The following is a 24218-nucleotide window of genomic DNA, read 5'->3' as shown; positions in this document are numbered from 1 at the left end:
AGGAAGCAGGGAAGCAGTACTATCAGACTTAATCTTACTAGAAAGTTTTATGAATCATGCTAACTCAGATTCCGAATAAAGCCAGCTGTTCCCTAATTAAAGAGAATTAAAACACTCTTTAAACAAAGATGGCATGAAAAAAAAGCTTCATACAAAGCATGTGTCATTAACAATGTGTGCTTTTTAAAATTACAAATATAAAAAACCAAATTACTAATAAAGAATTCCCAAAGAATTTGTCATATGTGAAGTATTTTAAAAGTAGGAATAAGTACTTTCTACGTCTGTGTTTTAGTTGAGTCTATTATTAAACTAGGTTCCTGGGTAGCACAAATGGTTTGCTCTCGGATATTAATTTAAAGATCAGCAATCTGAACCCATCCAGTAGCATCGCAGAAGAAAAGGCCGGTCATAACCAGGAAAACCCTATGGAACCGATCTTCTCGGTTAACAATAAAGGTGCCACAAATCAGAATTGACACTGGAAAGCAATAGCTTAATTTTTTTAGGTTTATTATTATTTATGCACATATTATAAATGCTTTAGTCCTCATTCAACTTGAAAATTTATCAAATGGAGAAAAAAATATTAAAAACTGCTAAAATCAGAACTCTGAATGATATTGAGTTCTTAAACCATTCTTTGATATAATGATGGAGAGTAGACTTGTTAAATGCTGTTGAGTCGGTTCTGACTCATAGCAACCCTGTACTGGGTTTCCAAGGAGCAGCTGGTGGATTTGAACCACGTACCTTGTATAGCAACCAGTGCTTATCCTACAGTGCAACACCAGAAGAGTACAGTAAATACAGGTACACATTTCCTATGATTTTACGCATTTAGTTTCAATAGTAATAACACTTAGTTAATTGGGTTTCTACATTTGGGATGATTTTCAGAGATAATGCTATTTTATCTTTCTTTATGAATGTTCAATCTGCCTTGCAAACAATATCCACAAACTTGCAATAATTTTTTAAATTAAAAAACAAATAAAATAGTAGAAACTCTATGCCAGTAGCTCTGGCCATAAAATGATCTAATTCCCAAAGTATCCATGCATTCTAATTACCAAGTATTCAAAGCGAACAGAACATATCATACTTGCAAAGTAACTGGGGTACTTCTTGAATGAGATTAATTTAGTCTCTTTAAAATCCATGATAAGCCATACTTGGCTTTATTACATATAATGCCATGGTTGAAAAACCAGTGCTGTAAATTATGGGGAGCCAAGCACGCAAAGGGGCCCATGGGTCTCTTTTACATCCTTGGGCATAGAAAGGGCTCAATGGCTCCTCTAACAAGTAGAAAACTAGATCCCACATAGGCTGTGAGAGGGATAAACAGCTACTAATGTTCGCTTGAGTAGGAAAGTGGGGCTCGGAGGTCCTGCATAATGTAAAGCACTTAGTCATCATCTGAAAGAAATTAACAAAACCTCCCTGTGCGTGTGGAATGGTTCCGAAAACACAAGAAAGGGACTTGGCAGGAGGACCAGACATCTGTTTTCTCTTGTACTGAATAGGTTCACCAACCAGCAGATAGCTGCTCACAGGCATGCAACTGCAAACTGCTTGGAGCATGGTGGGCCTCTGTGTATGGAAGGGGGATTGAATTCCTGCTCAACTGCTTGCCTATTTACTGAAAAAAGAAGAAGAAGGAAAAAAATTGAAAGTCTACCAGCAGCCCAAAATATATGATGAATGATCTGTTGACCCTCGACAACCCGTTAAGAGGTGCTGAAGGCCCACAGATGTCACTCTATTAACAGATCTCAACAATGATGAAATAACTAGCTAAAAAGATGTTAAGCTATAATCATCAATGTTGAGATCTCCCCCTCATCCCACCCCCCAGCAGATTCTGAGTCTTTGTCTTAAAAAAACAGGCACACATTTCAAACATCTGCCAAGTTCACCATAAAGAATAGCACTGGAACTTTTGGAAAATTAAATGAGAGGACAACTTTCTTCCATGCTTGGGCAGACAGATAATGAGAATTAAGAAAGGAACATGTAAAATTATATTTAATTGAACTCTGTTCATGAGTGCCTAGAAGAAATAAAGTCATGCTACAGGAATCTGAAGAAATTCATAACATGCAGATTACTGGCACTGGCTTATTGTCAGAGTCTCTGTTCCTTTTCTGCAGACAGTCTAGGAAGGGATCCCTTTTTCCTTTCCAATTTACAGTATTATCAAGCTTTTTAAGGAGGTTTTGAACAGTGCTCATTACCAACCCATGGGAAAGCTGGTATTCAAAGAGCACTGCTGGCATAGCACATATTTAGTGGCTATCTAGACTCATTCCAGGTTTGACTAAATGCACTGCAAAGACTTCTTCAAAGCAGAATGTATTTCATAAACTGTGTTGCTTAATCTTAAGAGACACTGGAAATGCAGTGTTCATGGTACCACTCTTAAGTAAGGCCTGTGTATTTGTCACAGAATCTGGAAGCATTCCTCTTTTAACTGCTTCAGCTCAGGGCATAAAACATTATGTTAGCTATCTCCGTGTCAAAGGGAGAAGTCAGACAACTCAAGAGAGCCTGCACAGGAGTGCAACTGGGTTGAGGTGCCTAGCTGACTGTACCCACCTCCTGTTTGTAAGAGATTAGAGAGGTTGAGAATAAGTACTTTATGTGGAAAGATATGCTGATGTGTTGAGTCTCATCCTGGAGTACGCTCTCCTACCACTTGCTATCAAATTCAAGCAAGAGGAGCTTTTATAGACCACTCAGGATACTTGATTTATGCACCATGGAGTTTGCTGCATTGGACAGATAGATGGATGGATTTCCAACTTAAACCAGAGGCATCTAAAAAAAAAGCAAAGAGCTAACTGAAATGGCCTATTAGTTCTGATGTGGCCCTGTAGGATAAGCACTGGATGGTTAGTTGCAAGGTTGGCAGTTCAAACCCACCAATTGGTCCTCAGAAACCCTATACAACAAGGTGGCAATGAGTTGGAATCACCTTAGTGACACTTACAACAACAATCAGAACAGTAAGGAAATAAGTACTTTCCTACGGCAAATTGGCACAGGTAGATCAGAAGTGGGCCACACAAGATAGAATTGGACCAAGGTTGTGTTAGATCCTCCCAAAATGGCTGCCTTAAGGGGCAAGGAGATCCCAGAAAGAAAGGGGTGAAGACAGACAATTAGATTACCATGAGCTGAGGATAGCAACCAAAGGATATGCAACCTCTCGCTCCAAGGAACTGAGGGGAAAGGCCATCTACTCCCATCATTTGGGGGAATGAGGTAGAAATTTCCAAAAATTTCACAAAGCATCTCAAGAAATGAAGCTTCACCTTTCTAAATGGCTAGAGAAATCACCAGTTTACAACAGTGTCAGGTTAAGAAAGAACTTTCCCATCCTTTAATCCTGCTCTGACCCTAAAGAAGTTAGAAACCATAATCAGCAAGGTGATAGAGAAGTGGGAAAAACACACATTTAGGAAACAGGAAAGCAACTAATGTATGCTCCCATCCCTGAGCTGGGGAGGTCTTTAACATTACATGATTTTCTAGATTGGACATTTAAATTACAAGTATCACACACCTAACATCATTAATCTACCTTAAAAATCAGACAACCGGCAGGAAAATGTGAACCAGGATCCTACTTGGCATTATTTTAAGTAGGAAAATTATAATCTGTTATACACCCATCACAACCCTAATCAAATATAATTATATCCACACAATACACACACGTTACACACTCAATGGAAATGTTGGAATGCAAATTTTTAAAACATTGCTTCCTACTCATCAGATAATCACTATTAACAAACAGTTGCTTTGTGGGTTATGATGCTTCTTAGCATTAACATCAGAGATGTAAATCCCTTATGTTCACTTGATGCTCAGCAATTTTCAAACTTTTACACGATTCCGACATTCTACAAACTGTACTTGGAATGCAACTTGAGACTTTCCCCATGCAACCTCTTTTGAAAAATACCATATTGAATTTGGATGATGCAAATACAATATATTGAGAGGTATGTACATTCTATGAAATTTGATTTAAAAACATCAAGAGGCATTGTACCAAATAAAACATTAACCAGAAAAAATCTGAAATAAAAGAAATGACTGAAGACTTACTATTATCTGAGAATTGTCAGAAAAGTTATGGGGCCTGTGTTGGATTTTATCCGAGGAGGAGGAGGAAATAGAAGCTTCAGGGGTAATGTTAGAATGGGCAGAGGGGAAGAAATAAGAGTTGTTTTCTGACTGTGCCCTAAAAGCCCTGTTTATATGATAACACAATGTTTACAGTGATGGATTTAACATTCTGCCAAATCATTATGCAAAGTAGGTTATTACATATTCACAATACATATATTTAAAACCTCAGATATCTGTCTTTCAACAATTCGACAGGGAACTGTTCCATACATACTCTAGACAATAATCTGAAAAATTATGGGGCTTAGTAGTTAAAAGTTCCTGTTTATTTTAACTTCTTAATTCTGGAGCTTAAGAAAATCTAAAATAAATCCAACACAATCCAGAGCTTTAGAAATACTGAAAGTCAAGAATGATGTTAGAAAGGTGACTCCTTTCATGAATTCCCCAAATCTTTATTTACACTGAAAATTTTATTCCAGGTTAATCTCTATATCTGTCTTTCAAGTAGCCTTAAGATCTTAGCAGGTAACTTATCTCTTTATTACAGAGTCCTTTAACTTCTATAAACTTTCTTTCCTATGGAAATGTGGAAACTTGTAAGGGTATGATCATGCTCTATTACCCTGAAGTAGGAGAGGACAGCAACAAATTACTTTCCTTTGTATTTCAAGAATCCAGACAATATAAACATTATTGATGCCCGACAATACTTTCCAGAGCAATTGAAGGATCATGGAAAATCTACATGAGTGCATAAACATCTTTATAACTGCATTGTAGGTGCTAAGTACTATGCTCTTAGAACTGGGTAATAAAGAATGGAACATAAATATCAATTTACTTAATAGTGAGTCCTGAAACAATCATGAGTCCAGTATCTACTGAGTAACGGTAATGCCTGCTGCAGAATATAAATACTTAAGAGATACATATGCCATTTCAAGGTTATTCTCTTCTCAGAATCTGAATTCTTAATAAAAAAGATCACACCTATCTGAAAGTAGCAAGTTGGACCAGATAATCTGAGGTACCTTCAGCTTTTAGAATGAATTATGATTTCAATCTGAACTAGAATCACCTGAGGAAAACTTTACAAAGAAACTACCACAAAAGTTTCAAGAAAAACAATGTATCTTACATCAGTCAAAATCCATGTGTACTGTGCTAAAAATCCACATTTATTATTAGATGGTCTCTGCTTTATAATCATGGAATATTCAGGAATATATCTCATTTAGAAGGATTCTTTATCCATAATCCTCATCTAGATGCTAAAAGCTCATCAGAGGAGTTGGATAAAGTCATTGTAGAACTACTGAAGCATACAAGATTCATATCCCATATATGATCAATGTCACAAATGTTTGCCTATTGTGCACAAGAAGTAGCATCTGTAACGTAACATTTGCTTTACGAAGTGTGTGCTACGTCATTTTTTATATTCTTTCAAAACATTTTACACACAAGTCTTTGAACAAGGGCATTTTCAAGATTATTTTAAAAAACGAGTACAGGATCAAATTGTTTGCCTTGCTCCTTTGTGAAATATAAGATGTAAATGGTGAACCACTGGAAGTGGGATAAAAGTGGTCGTAATCATTGAGATGAAACAAGCTGTATCATTTGCTGACTGTAGAGCTGATGATCGTATCTGTACACCTTCACCCAATTCACAGTAAAAAGTTTTAAAAAATAGAAAAAAAGTACAGTTTTTAAAGAACCACAAATACCTGATTGCCTGAAGAAATCTGGTGTTATTCCTTGATTTACCATGAATAATGAAGCTACATGACTGACTATATATAATTTTATATATTTGAAAGTTCTCAGATTATGAGGACTAGTTCATCTGCAGCACAATAGTTACTGGTGAGGATGTGGAGGTATGGCACCAATGTCCTGAAGTAACTTTGGTCAGCTGGGATGGCGGGAATACGGGAAAGGGTGACTGACTGGAAAGCAGGTAAGCTCAGCATACAACACAATGCAGCATGCCAGAGTGCATGACTCACCTTTGCCATCTGAGCTTGAACTCCACTAGCCTTCAGGGCAGACACAGCTTTCTGAGCCGCTGCAGGGCTGTCAAAATCAACAAAACCATAACCTGAAATGCAAAAAACACACTTAGTTTGAAGGCCATTATTTTATGGTTATGTCAAGAGTAAAAGAATGAGTCTGTTCTACTTTATTGCTGATATTGGCAATAGAACGAAAACCCTATAATCCTGAGAGGACCCAGGCTTCCTCCCCACTGTCTATCTTGGGTTAGAGAAGCCACTCTTCAAAACCAAAAGAAAATCAAAATCTAACCACTATCATCAACTGATTCTGATGCATGGTGACCCTTTAGACAGAGTAGAACAGCTCTTGAGGGTTCTGAAACTGTACATCTTTACCGGAGCAGACAGCATCATCTTTCTTCTAAGGAGCAGCTGGTGGATTTGAACCCCAGACCTTGTGGTTATCAGTCCAATACGCTGTCCCACCATGGCTTTTCAACACTTCAAAGTGAGGAAAACAAAACAATAAACTCCTACAAACCCACTTTTTCCTATTCAACATCTCTTTCTAAGATGTCCTTACAGTTAACTGAAAAACGGTACCTAAGTTGTCAACCAGTTTTTTTTACGATACAAGTCGAGTTCAGAGAAATATCATTTTGAATGATTAAATACGAAAAGCAGAATCTATCTTGCTGAACTTTCTGATGACAAACACAAAATATCCCATTTATTATGTGTGGTGCCGTGAGCTAATGCGCTGGACAGCACTTAGCAACAACAACATTTCAAATAATTTTTAAAAAGTTACTGTTTTGTTTAGTGCTGTCCAGCCGGTTTTGACTCACAGCAACCCTGTACAGGATTTCTGAGGAGCAGCTAGTGGTTTGAACTGCTGACCTAGTGGTTTGCAGTCCAGCGCTGATCCTATAGTGCCACATCTGGAGTACAGAAGTCCTGTTAAATACCCAAAATATAAAGTTATTGACCCTGAACACCTCAATATTTCTCTTCAAAATAAAGGGGAAAATATGTCTCCAGATAACCAAAACGGTTGTCATCAGTTTATGCCCTAAAATACAAAAAACAAACACAGTAAAACAACCTTGTATGAGAGGCTCTGATTTAAAGTGGTGTAACACTGGAATGTGAACTACAAGGTTGGCAGTTCAAACCCATCAGCTGCTTCTAGGAAACCCTACAGTGGGTCTCTATGTATTGGAACTGACTTAAAAGCACTTAATAGCAACAACATTCATAACTTTAGGAGGGCTGGTCTGGTGCACATGGATAAGCACTGGACAGGTAACCATAAATTGGTGGTTCAAACCCACCAGCCGCGCTCTTCAGAAATCCTACACAGGGTGACTATGAGTCTGAACTAACTTGATGGCACTTAAAAGGAAAAATAAGCCATAACCTTACAAACTGTTTTAACAAATTGGTAATCTTTTCTCTGGCCACAACAAATCAAATGCCGGAAATCAAGGGGGGAAAGGGAGGGAGGAGAAGGAAAGGAATAGAGAAGTACAGCTAAAAAATAAGCAAATGAGTGGCTTCTATAAGTGAAAGCTAGTAACTAGTAACAAAAAGAAAAATTATACAAAGCACAGGATTTATAATGTTTAACTGCAAACAGCTCCATGAATCTCAGCAGGTCCCATGGGTATCATTGTATAAAAATAAACAAGCACTGAGTTTTTCACTGCGAAAACTCTTAAGTTACTGAGAAAAGGTAAACTTTTATTTAGTCCAATGTTAAAAAAAATTAGGGTACCAAGCAAAATATGAACATATTTTTATCTCAGAACTCAATCTAACTATAATGAATTATACATGAGTAAGAATATTCTGAAAATAAAAGCCCTGTTTGGAGTTTGTATACAACAGGGCCTTATCATTTATTTATATGTGACATAAAAGAAACAGTAATTTAGACAGTATGGAACTGGTATCAACTTAGACAAATACATGTATCAAAAAATTCAACAGAAAGCCCAGAAATTATGCAAAGGTCAGTTTTGCAGTGAAAGTATCAAAAACATTTCATGGGAACAAAACAAGGAAAAGGAGAAGCTGACTGATGACTAAACAGATGTTTTAGGAAAGATGAATGTTAATGCTGAAAAAAGCAGCACCTACCTTATATTATTTGAAATTAGGTTGATAGAAAGTTTAATTTTATTTAGACAGTGAAAAATTATCCAGGCCAGAGAAGAGAAGGGCTGATGCAAGTAAAAGCAAAGAATGCTACTCAACCGCTAGGTTAGAAATTAGGCTGACTATATTTTAGGTGTTATTTGGAAATCTGCTTTGAAAGCTAACATGTAACATTCTTTGAAGACATGAAACTACTGATGGATGTTTTAATTTCTCCCCCAACCTTGCTACTGTCAACATAAAACAATATACTGAAGGTCTCAATTTTCAGGTCACTGTACCTGAAGTTTCTATTCTTGCAAGCTATTACTTTGCTATGAAAAATCCTTCATGGATGTATTTTAACTGTTTACCTCCTTTTCTGGCCTTTTCTAGTGCCTACCACATTTTCTGGTAGTGTAGTGGTTACGAATCAGGCTGCGAACCTTAAGGTCAGCAGTTCAACACTACCAGCCGCTCCACGGGAGAAAGATAAGGCTTTCTGCTCCCATAAAGATTTACAGACTTGGAAACCTTGTACAGGGTCACTATGGGTTGGAACCGACTCGACGGCACTTAACAACAACTATCACCACCACATTCTATCAATTTCATAAACAGCTGCTGAAGACATTAACAGTTTATATGTTTGTAAGCAAACCTTAGATGACTGCATTTTCTATCCATATTATTTTTCAAATAAACACAAGACTATATAGAACTTGGAGTCCTGGTGTGGCACTGTGAATTAGTGCGCCAGACTGCAAAGCTGTCTGAACTGCAAAGCCAGTGGTTCAAGCTACCAGTTACTCCTCAGAAACCCTATATAGGGTCGCTATGGGTCGGAACCGACTCGACGGCACTTAACAACAATAACAATTTAGAACTTGGAGTCCTGGTGTGGCAATATGGGTTAATGTGCCAGACTACAAAACCGTTTGAACTAAAAGGTCAAGTGGTTCAAGCTCACCAGCTTCTCCTTAGAAACCCCATATAGGGTTGCTATGGGTCGGAACTGACTCGACAGCACTTCACAACAACAACATAAAGAACTTAATTTATACAGATTTGATGAAGCAGATTATGTAAAAGGAGTTTTTAAAGATGATATAAATAACCTAGCGTCTTACTGAGGGCTTCCAGAAGGAGTCTGGTCAGGTTTCCATACCAGGAATGATTTTATTTCTCTTGCAACCTGGATTACCCTCTCCTGAAGATGTGACACTGTCAGATAAGCAGTGGACTGCTAACTGCAAAGTTGGTGGCTCTACAAGCCACTCCTTGGAAATCCTATACAGGTCACTATGAGTGGGAACTGACTTGAAGGCACAAATTGTGAATGACTAAAACCATGGGACTGGCTATATTCTCTAGTTTTGCTTTGGCCACTAGGAAATGCAGGACCATATTTTGGCTCACTGATGGCAAGGGTCCTTAAAACCTTAAAAAACAACCACCACCACTTGTGATGACCTCATGTGTGACAGCACAGAAATGTGCTCCATGGGGTTTTCAATGGCTGATTGTTTGGAAGCAGACAGGCAGGGCTTTATTCTGAAACAGCTCTGGGTGAATTTGAACCTCCAACCTTTGGATTAACAGCCAAGCATGTTAACTGTTTGCAGCACTTGGGATTCCACATACAAATCCTTACAGAAAGCACTTTAACCTGAGATTTCCTGCTTTTGCCTTTATTTCTCCTTTGATATGATTTATCCTGATCCATAGAGTAGTGGTTACAAGAGGGGCTGCTAACCTCAAGGTCAGCAGTTCGAAACTACCAGTTGCTCCGTGGGAGAAAGATGAGGTGTTCTGCTCCCATAAAGATTTACAGCTTCAGAAACCCTATACAGGATCGCTATGATTCGGAACCAACTCCAAGGCATACAACAACAATACATTTAAATTTTATTTATTTACTTTTGTATGTGTATACGTATGTACTGGTTGGTCTTAAATGGAAGCATAAATAATTATCAATCTTCTGTTAACTTCATTGTCCTAAATTGTCATAGAAGTTGTTGTTATTGTTGTTAAGTGCCGTCGAGTCGGTTCCGACCCATAGCGACCCTGTACAGGGTTTCCGAGGCTGTAAATCTTTACGGGAGCAGAATGCCTCATCTCTCTCCCGCGGAGTGGCTGGTAGTTTCGAACTGCTGGCCTTAAGGTTCACAGCCCAATTCGTAACCACTACGCTACCAGAGCTCCTTTGTCATAGAAGAGTACTTAAAAAAAAAAGGATTGCTACAAAAAAGGAGCTCTGGTAGCATAGTGGTTACGAATTGGGCTGCAAACCTTAAGGTCAGTGGTTCGAAACTACCAGCCGCTCCGCGGGAGAAAGATGAGGCTTTCTACTCCCGTAAAGATTTACACCCTTGGAAACCCTGTACAGGGTCGCTATGGGTCGGACCCGACTCGACAGCACTTAACAACAACAACAAAAAATCACAGAAACCTTTATTAAACAAAAAACATACAAATGTGAAGCTACTGTTTCTCAGTATTTCCTCCTAGATCTATATACTTTCTGAATGCTGTGTTTACATCTCACTAACCCTTGTCCAAAGAATTTGGTGCTCTTTGATTTACACCATGTCAAAACAACACTTTTGACATTTTCTAGGGACTCAAATCGTGGTTCTTTAAATGCTCCTTGAGTTTTGGAAACAAAAAGTCTGAAGGGGTAAAGATCAGGGCTGTAGGTGGGCAGGGTAAGGTTTCCAATGAAATTCAAATAGGACAGCCCTTGCTACCTCTGAGGAATGAGCAGGTGTATTATAGAGGATGGAAAACAATTCCTTAGGGCAGCTTTCTTGGCAACTTTCACTTTTCTTAAAAGTTCTTCCCCCAGAGAAAAAGTGACACCAGAGATGGACGCAGAGATGATGACGTGGAGAGATGGAGCGGCTGGGGACTCTAGACCCAGAGAGGGAGAGGGGCTGTGTGCTGATGACTGAGGGGCAGGCTTGCAGGGTATACCCTTTGGGTGATTGATGATGGATGGAGGGGATTGTAATCATGGCAATGAAACGATATACAATAGGATGAATGTAAACCTAATGTTCTCCCATGTAAACTATCACATAACTTACAATAAAAACTTTAAAGAAAAAACAATTTTTTCCTAATAAGTCTTTGTGATCATTCTGTGCCTTAATATGGGTTAGGATGCTAACCAACATCATATGCCAAACTGATTGCCTTTGATTTTGGACTCATGGAAATACCATGTGTTTCAGAGCAGAATGCTTCATTGAGTTTTCCTGACTGTAATCTTTACAGAAGCATATTCTCAGACCTTTCTTCAGAGCTGTCGCTGGGTAGGTCTGAACCACAAATCTTTTCGTTAGTTGTTGTTGTTAAGTACTGTCGAGTTGGTTGTGACTCATAGTGACTCTGTATACGGTTTCTGACACTGTAAATCTTTTCAGGAGCAGAAAGCCTCATCTTTCTTCCATGGAGCAGCTGGTGGGCTCAAACCACCAACCTTGTCAGCAGTTCAGTATTCATCCTATAAGCCACCGCTGATAGCAAACTGCACCATCCCAGGAATCACTGCTGAACTACGTGCTATTTCTTCTTTTAGATGAAAACTATACTATTTTTCATGAGTCCTCTCAATCAGTCACTCACTAGATATCTGCTGACACCTCTTTCAGAGAGGAAAATTTGAAGCAGAGGACCCTGAAAAGTTTCTACCACTTCCCATCCCCTATGTATCTCATGAGACCCCCATCTTGAAGGGAAGGTTTCTAGGAAACATGCATCTGAAAACGGTTCTGAATTATTCCTGCCCTTATTTAGAAGCACCACAAAGCTCTGTGCTTATCTCTGGATCTTACCCAACTGTTTCCAACTTATATGTCAACTAAATATGATGAGCTTCAAAAAGTTCATGAAAAAAAAAAAAAAAAGGAATTTTAAAGATAACAGCATTTTTCTTCATGAACTTTTTGACGTTCCATGTAATATGCCTAGGGGTTTAAATGGTGGCAGTATGTTAGATTTGGCATTAGTAAGTTTTTAATCCCTATCTTTTCTACATCATATTAACATTCTGTAGAATTTTGGCTCTTGGGGAAGACGTACTCAAGTGAGAAGAGTAGACAACAGTGGTTTTTAGTTCAGGGTATGATGGAGAATTCAACCAGGAAGGCTTTAGGTCCTCTCCGTTCCTTAACTCTGCTTTCTAACACACTGAACTACTATGTAAAATTTCATTCATGAGGAAAACAGGAGGAGGAGCAGCAAAGACTGTGACCTCTTGTTTATGGTGACTCCTCTCCAGGTCTGAGATCAACTTCTTATTGTATGCCTCTAGGAGTTCATGTTCTTTATAAAACTAAAAGATTTTCTTGTGTTTCTGGTTCTCCCAAATCATGTGTGAGCATGCTAAACAAGACTATTTTTGGCAACTCAGTATATGCATTTCGGTCTATAACTCGACTCTACTTAAATTTAAAATATCTGAGTACTACTCTACATAAAGCACTGCTCTATTCACAGCCTTTATGTGCCATGTTGATTAAATGTGGGCTTAGATATTTGTCACAAAAACTTCTTCAAATTTGGGACCTTTGAAGCAGTACAATGAGCTACTTCAATTCTAGATTAAACGAAGTGACTGGCTTCGAAGGCGAGGCCTGGCCACCGCATAGCATTCATTTATGTTCTTTGCCTTTTTCAGATTGTGCTAAGGCACTGTCATCGTCACTGCTTAAAAAACCAGGGGTCTAATTAATGAGGAGAGCTGCCTTCTCTGTCTTGTCTGCCAACCTTATTTCAATTCATGGGGTCAGTAGGTAGACTAAAAGTCAGCTGACGCCATTCTTCCCTTTACCTAGAAATCACATGCCTATTGTTAAGATGCTGGATCATTAAAAGAACTACAGAGCATCAGTACTGCCTGTAGACGCCTCCTCTTCCAGTTCATGGAGCTGGATGAGCTCATTCTAATTACACGGAAAACTGAAGGTCAGTGCATCAAATTAATGCAGCAGCATATTTCAAAGGGGCTTCTGACCTCCCCTCCCTATTACAATTTGGTTGGTGAAAATGGTTCTCTCCTCCCTACCGCCAATATTATCAACAGGCATTCAGCAGAGAACAATTGGGAGTATTGAAACATGTAATTAAGTACTGCTTAAAACTACTCTATTCTAATTAATAGAGCCAATTTGCACAATACGTAATCTTTTCAGTTCTTTAATACAGTCCAATGGTCCTCAGTAAGCAGCTCTAATCTCCTAAGGCTCAGGAAAGAAAAGCTATTTTCTAACTCTACTCTCCTTTTAAAACCAGGGGCTAAATGCCAACCAGTACTTTGCATCCTAACTCCACTGACATCAAATCTGGAATTCTGGCAAACTAGTTAGCCGCTGTTGAATTTCCAGCCAAAACTCAACGGTGGACAAACGTAACCAATATGCTGACACTGTGCAAGACAGAAAATGGGTGACATAAAAGATTTAGTTTTTAATAAAATGAACGGATGTAGTTCTGAAACCAAGATCAGGTTTAATATTCCATCACAGCTTTTTTTTAAAAAGCTATGATTAAGCAAATAATTAGTCAAGAAAACATACCTTTGCATTTGTTCGTTGTCTTATCCAAAATTGCCTTTGTAGAAACAATTTTTCCATACCTAAAAAGAAAAAAAAGTTATAATTAAGGAGCCCTTATTAATGTCAAAGACCAGAAAACACACATACTTTTCAAAAATCTGCAAACTTTTAAAGTACAAAATGTTCTTTACTAGGGGGCAGGAAATACGAATCTGAACTCAAAACTAAGCTTAAAAGGAAAGAAAAGGATTGAATCTTGGATTACAGTCTGATATTTGGTTTTGAAGAATCAGGTTTGCCTGACAATCTTGGGACAAATAAATCACATCCTTCAGAACTTTTTTCTATTAACATTTTATATGTGGTTAAATGCAAAGCCAAATAAATGTAAGGCTACCCAATTAATTATTCAAGGAAAGAAAGATGACCCACACAGTCCTTATGGAATAAAACAGGAGGAAGGCTGCATGCAGTATATCTATCCATTCGGTTCTGCAGCTAGAGCTCTGTGGCTCTGGATTTTTCTAGAAGGGCATGCATGTCAATATGTAAGTATGTGTCTAGGTACATGTTTAACACATTTCATGATTTTAAACAGGTAATTTTTACCAAGCTTTTTTTTAGCTCTTCATAAATATACTTATTTATATCTCTTATATTTAATTCACTAGTAATAATACTAATGATACTATACTTACACATGTGCGAGAAATGGACAATCAAGAATACAAAACAATAAACCAGGGATAAATCATAACTTTGAGGGTTTCCTGAAGAACTGTGTTTAAATTACTTTAATGTGAAGGAGCTCTGGCAGCATAGTGGTTTTTCTGCTCCTGTAAAGGTTTACAACTTCGGAAACTTATTCAGTATTGTTATGAGTAGGAACCAACTCCACGGCACAAAACCGCCACCATCAATGTGCAGAAATTAGGAATCAGAAGGAAAAATTGTCATATCATTAAAATACCGTCCGCTACTCCTAAAACTAAAGTGACAGTCTAATTTAAAGGTATGCATTTAACCTACACTTTCTTACACCAGACCATGAGGAAAAGCACTGTTTGTCTTCTAAATATTGAGAAAAAGCCTTTTGGAAAACAAACAAAAACAAAATGTACTTCCTTATTTTCTTAAAAATCAAAGATATGGGAAATGTGCATAATTTACTTCAAGTATCTGAAACTCACGTTTCCTCATTACCACTTGGCAAATTCCAAAATTCTACTTTCTCATATACTAGTCTTAAGGTCCCTGGGTGGCAGAAAGCAATCAACTTGACAGCTGTGTTTTTTTGTGGTTTGGGCCCACTCAGCAGTGTCGCTGAAGAAAGGCATGGCAATTTGCTTCCATAAATATTATAATCAAGAAAACCCCATAGAGCAGTTCTACTTTTGAATAGCTGGGGTCACCATGAGTTAGAACTGAGTCTACAGCAGCAGGTTTGAATGTGTGTGGATGGCTTTATATAGCACAATTGATACATTTTCACATTTTGCTAACAGCTTCTTTACAATTGATGTTGAGGATAAAATTAACTCTAAATTTCAGGAATGGGAGTATCTGTGTAGCATCTGATTCATTTTCAATAGTGATGGTGTCTATTTTTATGCCTTGAAAAAGTTTTGAAATACATTTATCTAGAAGCAGCAACTGGCTGAACCTCTGCTCTCCTTCAGTTCATTTTTCCCATTTTCACTCTGTAATCATGTAATCAAACGATTACTAACTAGGCATGAAAGTAAAGGTAGTTTAAGGTTCAAATGACAATTACATCCAAGAGGCATAATGCTATACAAACACCTTCAATTCCCTGCAGAGATTTTGAGTATTTATAACAACAGTAACACAGGTCACTAAGCTTGGATTTTTTTAAAAATCTGCAATCCAAGAAAACGAATAGTGATGTAAAGATTACCTTTTAGCAACCATTTATCTACCTAGCATATACGTTTGATATATCTACTACTGTCCTTTCATTTTGAGCAAAGTGGACCCTCTCTGTCCTTGGAGACCTGTATCCACCTTGGAGGGTTCTCATCCCACTTTTATCTCTGCATTCCTTCTGTCCACTGGTCTTTGTTGTTGTTAAGTACTGTCGAGTCAAGTTCCAACCCATAGCGACCCTGTATAGGGTTTCCAAGGAGCAGCTGGTGAACTTGAACCACAGGCCTTCCAGTTCAAGCGGACTTTGCAATCCAGTGCATTAACCAACAGCACCACAACCAGGACTCCTCCATTGGTCTTACTTCTTTCTTAACCTAGTATTTAACAACTGGTCCTCAACCTTTCCTCCCCTTAGGAAACTTACCCAATGCCAGGGTTTTAATTAATGTTTCTCTGTTTATGATGCCATTTCTTTCTTTCTTTAATTCCACAAAGCATTTGTTTTTACCTCTTCCTTCTTTCTACTTTAATATCTTACCTATTAAGATATTTATATCACAGCTCTGGTAGCTTAGTGGTTATGAATCGGGCTGCTAATCTCACTGTGAGCAGTCTGAAACCACCAGCTGTTCCACAGGAGAAAGATGAGGCTTCCTGCTTCGGGGAAGATTTACAGCCTCGGAAACCCTATGCAGGGTCGCTATGAGTCAGAACCAATTCCAGAGGACACAACAAGATATTTAAATATCTACTTAAACCTCACCTCACACGAACTGTTCTATAAATCGCAGCTTCAACAGTACTTACAAGACATCTTTCCCTGCCTCCTCTCCATGTCTCTTCCAATTCAACTACACTGTTCTAATCAAGTTCATTTTAACATTATCAAATCTACCACTTCTGAAATTATTAGTCAAACACTTTTCTCAGTTGTTTTTGGTATGTTTGTTTCTTCCTATCACTGCTCCTAGACTTACACAAAGTGAGTAATAGTTTTCCCTGCAACCAAGCCTTTGGTCTGTCGAACCTTGTCTTTCCAGTTAGTTTACGGGCAGTCCCTGACTTACGGTGTATTCAAGTTATGAAGATTAGCACTTAAGACTATTTGCTTTCCTTTTCTGTAATCTTGACGCTATAATAATATGTACCATACACTGTGTTGCAGTGTGTAATCTGATGTTATCATTCTCAGACAGTCACTCACAGATGCTGAATTTTATAATTTACTGTTCAAAACACTGTTGTACACATTCTGTTTCTAAACTAAATCAGGGGCTTCAATTGCTTTAAAAACTGGATTGCTTGCTAAATTTGGGAAGCTGTGAGGTGTTATCACAAAATGTGTGAAAAAAAGAAAAGGAACACTTGGACAATTTTCTGAATAGAAATACCATCCCCATTTCCAGGGGTAATGCAGAGACCAGAACCTTCTACAAGTGGAATTATTACTGCTGTTGCTAAGTGCCATCGAGTTTGTTCCAACTCATCCTGACTCTGTATGAGCTTTCCAAGGAAGAGCTGGTGAGTCTGAACTGCCAACCTTGCGACCAAGTGCTAATCCTACAGTGCCACACCAGGACTCCAGAATGATTACTACAACTGACAAAATGCCAACGTCATCCAAATCCTCTTCTTCACTGTCAGAGGAAATTGTTATGATTTGTGTATTTTAATCCACGTATTACAATACTGTCGTTGTTATGTGCCAGGGAGTCGGTTCTGACTCATAGCAACCCTGTACAGGGTTTCTGAGGCTGTAAATCTTTATGGGAGCAGAAAGCCTCATCTTTCTCCCGAGGAACAGCTGGTAGTTTTGAACTGCGGACCTTGCAGTTTGTAGCTTGATTCGTAACCACTATGCTAGCAGAGCTCCTTATTACAATACTGTATATCTGTAAATTTACACGCAATGTACCGAATCCCCAAAGAGCGACTTTTTAAAGATACTTAAAATAAAAGGAAATAATTAGAACTTAAAAAAAAAAAAAAGTATTTGAGAAACAATGCAGCATATGGAAGTGGGGTAACAAAATGGAAGGGCTCTTCTTCTAAGGCACTGCAGTAGATTTCTTTCCCAAGTCAAAGGAAGTTTTTTTGTAAATTTAAGAAGCAAACATGGTTTGCGGTTGAAAAAGGGATAAAGAGACAGTAAGGGGAGAGAAGGATAACAGATTATTTCTGACATTTATATGTTTTATTTTCCATTGCGGTTTGCCTCATAATTTGCCAATGAAGACTGACTTCCCAGCAAGTCTGAAAACACCTGCCACTCTGTTAGTGAGGTTTACAGCAAGTAGATGGGCTGAAAAAGTATATATGTGGAGTCATCTGAGGGTGATGAACGGTTCTTCCCTAACATCTCTTTTGGGTGGCCCACTCAGTAACACCACTCTTGGCACAAGAGGCTCCCACCAAAATACAGAACCCTGAACCAAAGACGGAACATTTTCAGATGAGATTGGGTGCATTCTGGGTGGTATGGCCATAGACAACCAGAAGATGGAACAATTCCCTCCTCTCAGGAAGTTAGTATGTCAGTGAGTGACTCTGTCTTGGCATTGTGGAGACAGAAAGAAGTTAATTATGATGACTTGGAAATAGGCCAGGCAAGATTCATACAAAGAATATGGAAGAGTGGTCAATCACATGGCACCTCAAGGAACAGGATGGGGGCCAAAGGGTTCAGGGCATTCAGGACCACCTGTTATTGTCTTATTTGCATTAGAATTTAATAATGGTAAACTGGGGCAGGGGTGGGCAGGAAAGAAGTAATTACAGATGACTAAAATTTAGTCTAATCCTACTGTAGATCCTCAATGCCTACAAGAGTAACAGATATCTTGGTAAAAAGTCATAAGGTTAACAGATTTCTACCTTCTTTTTTCCTACTTGCAGCTTAACTTGTTTCTGTCTTTTTTAAAAATCATCATTACAGAACAGGACCATACAATATACTGGGCGTAACAAGCCTGCTGGTCGGCAGATTCCCCGCTGTAAGAACACAAAGGAGACACATGCTCAGGAAAGCAAGCTGTAGAATTTTATGGAAAAAATGTGAATGCGAACACTCTTTCAGTTTTATCCAACTTCAAAGTAACAATGTTCAGACCACAGACCTAGCTCCCTAGAAAATAATATTCTTTGCTAAGAGCAGATAATCCACTCTAGAGGAAGCTCTGACAGTAAAGGATAAGGAGTAATTAAGAGATGTGATTACAGAAGAATTAAGACTTTCAAAGGAAGATGATAACATATAAAAGGTCACATATGAACCTACTGGCCCACCTGAACTTGGCTGATAAAAGCTATCTCCATCGAACCTTTTGCTTAGATTTTACTAACACTGTTTTTGTCTGTGTGTGCCACAGCCTTACTGATTTTTCCTTTAGTTTTCACTTGTATCTCTTCTTTCATTTGCTGTAATACATAAAATCTAACCATATTTTAGTTTGCATTCATTTTTCTCCTACTAACCCCACTAACTGAAGTCCTGGTGTGGTACTGTACTAGCATAAAGTACTGGACCACAAGACCTGTTTGAACCGCAAGGTGAGTGGTTTAAACTCACCAGGTGCTCCTTGGAAAACCTATACAGGGTGGCTATGAGTCAGAATCCACTCAATAACACTTAACAACAACAACCCCATTAGTTGTTGTTGTTTGTTGTTAAGTGCCGTGGAGTCGGTTCCGACTCATAGTGACCCTGCACAAGGTTTCCAAGGCTGCAAATCTTTACGGGAGCAGAACGCCTCTAAATTCTACCTTTTTATTAATTTACGGTAAGTATGTGCTGGTGTGCACTGTAAGGATAAGAAATGAAATGCTAACCACAACAGCCAGCAGTTCAAACCACCAACCACTACGCAGAAACCCTATACAAGGGCACTATGAGTTGAAATTGACGTGATGGCACTTAATAACAACATAAACAAAATATGTGCGTACTGCAATTAGAAGACACAGAAAAATGGGTTGGAGAAAGTTAAAAATCATCCAAAGTCCTGCATATGAATGTTTAACAAACTGGTTCCCTATCTAAACAACTTGTGTTCTGTGTGTTCATGCACATCCATGCACGTGAACATGTGCAGGAACACATATGGGCACCACTCTTCTGTGAGGGAGGGAACTTCTGAGCCTTCCTAGTCACAAGCCAAGGCTCTTCAACCACCACCCACCGAGGGTGATGATGGCTGATAAGTCATTTTTCATATTGGTCATGCCAGCTGTAATTTCATTTACTTCATCATGGGGTCCTTTGCAGTGTTTGTGGTTGTTCTGGAACATTCTACGAACATTAAATATTAAAACAGCCATGAGTGTGCTGAAAGCACTCATTAGGAAAAAGTGTACCGTTATAAACAGAAAAAGGTAATTTTTAAACATTTGAGAAAGGGTCATAAATCACTGATCCATATGGAATGTTTGTTTTTGTTTGTTTTAATAGCTGAGCTATCTCTGGAGGACAAAGAGACTCATGTATCCTGTGAGAGGTGATATGTCTGTAATTGACAATCATCAGCTCGGAAGAGGCATGGGACATTGAAAATGAGAGAAAAAGAAAGAAAAGAAACAACTCAAAGTTTCTGAGTACGTGGCTATAAGAGCAGCATAAAAATTGGAAGTTCTATGATCTAGTGAGCGTATTCAGGTGAATAATAAAAATAATGCCTCAATTTACTTAAATAGTCCTTATTGTATGTATGCCACACATAAGTCTAAGTGACGCAGGTAAATTCTTTTAACCTTTCCCACCATCCTTTGAGTAGGAGGAGTACTTGCCCCATGCTGTAGATGTGACACTGAGTGACAGACTAAGACCAGAACTTGCTCAAGGTTACACAGCTAATAAGTAGCAAATGTGGGATGCAGGAAGTTTGCTTTGGAGTTTAAAGGCCAAGCATGTTGACAGATTTGCTTTAGCTCTTCTAACAGAGATTGAATAAACCAGTTGCTTTTGAGTTAATTCCAACTCGTGGTAACCTCAGCTAGAACTGTGCTGCATAGTGTTTTCAATGGCGGATTTTTCAGGCTTTTGTTCTGCGATACCTCTGGGTGTACTCAAACCTTTTGGATAGCAATTGAGTAGGTTAACCATTTGCACTATACCCAGGATTTTTAAGAAATGGAATAAACCCAAATTAAATTCATTACTGTGAAGTGATTCTGACTCACAGCAACCCTTTAAGTTAAGAGTGGAACTGCCCCAAAGGGTTTCCAAGGCTGTAATAGTTAGGAATCGACCACATCTTCCTCCAGAGGAGTAGCTGGTGGATTAGAACTGCCAAACTTTGGGTTAGCAACCCAGAGTTTAACCACTGTGCCATCAGGGCTCCTCAGAAGCTGAATAAGACAAAGTAAAAAAAGTATAAATTGTACTTGTTTTGCTGAAAGAAACATTTGTTGAAGTCTACAATGAAATAGTAGGAGGAGTCATTTACCCATGTTATCTATTTTGAGTAATTCAACTGGTTATATTTTGCTTATTTATGTAGTACAGGAAGCCATTAGCATTTGAGGATGAGATACAAGATGTGAAAATTTTAAATATGGCAATCACTATCCAACAGATTTTTAAAGATTAAGCTTTTTGACTTTCTAGACTTTTCTACAAGACACAAAAATATTAAATATGTAGAAAGATATTCTGTGTCTCATTCCTGTCATTTCTGCCTCTGTGATTATATCATTCTTGGAATACGGGGTGGAAATGAAGCTACATTTATGCAGCTACATTTGGAGCCCGAGAGTGAAGGTAGAGAATGGTTGGCAAGGGAAAACAGCTACTGCAGACCCAAAGGTCAACGCTACTGAAAACCTGGTACTGAAGGTGCAGAGATTACAGGAAATAGAAGTGCCATCAAAAAAATGAAAGACTGGATCTAGAAAGCAACCCACAACTATTTACAACATGTCTACAGTATGCTCTCCACCATACAAAGACTATGAAAATATACATCATTCCTGCCATCAAAAGGGATGACCTGCAAAGAAAATATTAAAAAATTACTAAGCATATAAGATCGTGTATGATGAATGCTAAATAAAGGAAGCATATAATTCAGGAGGAAGATCAAGTTTGGGAAGGAAGACTATCGGAAAAGTGGAAATTTAGGTGGGCTATGGAAGACAACGGACAAAAATGTACATAAAGTAAACCTGTGAAGATCATAATAGAAGTTAAGACTGAAAACAGGGCCTTGAGTTCTTAGTAAAGTTAGGAACAGAATGCAGTGATCCAAGTACAGAATGAAACTATGAAAGTAACATTTCGGTAAGATTATTGAAACTCTTACACCCAGGATTAGTGGAGACATATACTACACACTTTATTTTTGTGCTCTTAGCTCTGAAGACGTAACAGTCCTGTTCAAGAAATTACAATTGGGGGGGGGGGGGGGGGGGGGGGGGGGGGGGGGGGGGGGGGGGGGGGGGGGTTATGTGCAGAGTACTAGGGAATGAATAGACCGGCTTTAAAGAGCAAGGGAGATTTCAGACAAAAGGCTTCTTTGAAAACTAGTTTTGAATGCTTAATTCAACATCTGAGGAAAATAGTCCATGGTATCTGAGCTAAGGAAAGCCACTGGCTTGTCTATTAATTCAGAGAATACAGAGAAAAGAAATCACACCAAGTTTCCTTTTTCTATATACTGTCTCAAACAGAAGAGCCCCAGCTCTGGTCAGAGATTGAAAGAGTCATCAGATCAGAGATGATTTAGAAGAAGCTGGTACCATCTGCTAAATAATCCCTGATCTGAAGGATCACTGTCACAACTCAATATAATGACACAAAAACCCTCACTATAGGATGGTTTAGTGATAAAAACAGACAAGACTGAAGTTGTCAAGGATTTCATTTTACCAGGATCCAAAATCAACATCAATGGAAACAGCAGAAATCAAACGACATTCTACATTGGAAAAATCTGCTGCAAAAGACATCTTTAAAGTGTTAAAAGACCAAAGATGTCACTCAGAGGGCTAAGGTGTGCCATGGTGTTTTCAATCACCTCATATGCATGTCAACACTGGACGAAGGAGTAAGGAAGGCTGGAGAAGAATTGATGCATTTGCATTATGGTGTTGGTAAAGAATATCGAAAGTACCATGCATGCATGCATGCACTGTCAGAACCAAAAACAAATTTGTTTTGGAAGAGATACAGCCAGAGTGCTTCTTGAAAACGAGAATGCTGAGACTTTGTCTCAAGTACTTTGGATATGTAATCAAGAACATCATGCTTGGTAGAGGGGTCAGCAAAAAAGAGAATGACCTTCAATGAGGTCAACTGACACATGGCCACCACAATGGGCTCACACATAACAATTGTGAGAATGGCACAGGCCCAGATAGAGGCATCATTTCACTCCATCTTACACAGGGTCTCTATGAGTCGGACTCAACTTGATGGTACCTAACAACAATGTACCATCCTCAAGTAGTCAGTCTCTCAGCTAGCAAAATTGTCTTATAGCATGTAAGCAGATAAGAAAATTTACAGAAATTTCAAGGGATCATCAGGTTTTTTAAAAGGGAAAAAATATACACCTAAATAGAGTCCTGGTTTGGTGCAGAACCATTTGTACTGCAAGGTTGGCGGTTCAAGCTCACCAGCTGCTCCTCGGAAACCCTATTCAGGGTCGCTATGGGTCGGAATCAACTCGATGGCACTAAACCACAACAACAATATATGCACTTAAATACTTGTTTTTCATAATCTTTAAATTTTAAGAAAACAAATCCTTTGAGAGTACACATACATTGGTAGTTTGCTACCAAAATTTGGGGTTACGAATCTTTCCTCACTGTAGGATAAGTACTGTACTGCTAACCTTGAAGTTAGCAGTTCAAACCCACCAGCTGCTCATTGGAAATCTTATACAGAGATGCTGAGTTGGAACTAACCTGATGACACTTAACAACAACAGCAATCTTTTCTCAGAGTCCTAGTGTGGCATTGTAAAATAAGCACCGGACTGCTAAAACCACAAGGCTGGGAGTTCAACCCCACCAGCTGCTCCTTAGAAACCCTATACAGTGTTACTATGAGTTGGAACTGACTTGACGGTACTTAGCTACAATAACCTTTTCTTGTTAACTTAGAACTGTTGCTGCTAATCTGCCTTTTTAATATTCCTGGGTGATACTGGCTACGAAAAGCCATACCTACAGTCACTGAGTCAATTCTGACTCATAGTGACCCTGTGAGGGCACATTAGAAGTGCTCCATACAGTTTCTGAGATAGTAAATCTTTATGGAAGTAGACTGCCTTATCTTCTGGCTGCTGGGTTCAAACAGCCAACTTGGTTAGCAGCCCAACACTTAACCCATGTACGAGTTGGGTTGAGAACCTCAAGGCCAGCAGCTTGAAACGACCAGCCATTCCATGGGAGAAAGATGAGGCTTTTTGCTCCAGCAAAGATTTACAGCCTTGGAAACCCTGTACAGGGTCGCTATGAGTTGTAATCAGCTTGGTGG

At 38.7% G+C, this 24218-nt stretch overlaps 1 protein-coding gene across 3 annotated transcripts in view; it reads right to left on the bottom strand.

Moving 5' to 3' along the window:
* Positions 1-24218, bottom strand: part of RBMS1 (RNA binding motif, single stranded interacting protein 1) — a 267850-nt gene that overhangs the window by 37348 nt on the left and 206284 nt on the right. For all 3 annotated transcript variants that reach the window (XM_006872021.1, XM_006872022.1, XM_006872023.1), the window contains 2 exons: positions 13874-13932; positions 6162-6253 (listed from right to left, as the gene is read on the bottom strand). In XM_006872021.1, coding sequence (XP_006872083.1) covers positions 6162-6253; positions 13874-13932 — 151 coding nt within the window. The remainder of the gene's footprint in view (positions 1-6161; positions 6254-13873; positions 13933-24218) is intronic.

This window comes from Chrysochloris asiatica, unplaced genomic scaffold (assembly GCF_000296735.1).
Source record: "Chrysochloris asiatica unplaced genomic scaffold, ChrAsi1.0 scaffold00181, whole genome shotgun sequence".
Lineage (NCBI taxonomy): Eukaryota > Metazoa > Chordata > Mammalia > Afrosoricida > Chrysochloridae > Chrysochloris > Chrysochloris asiatica.
This window is presented reverse-complemented; position numbering and strand designations above follow the sequence as displayed.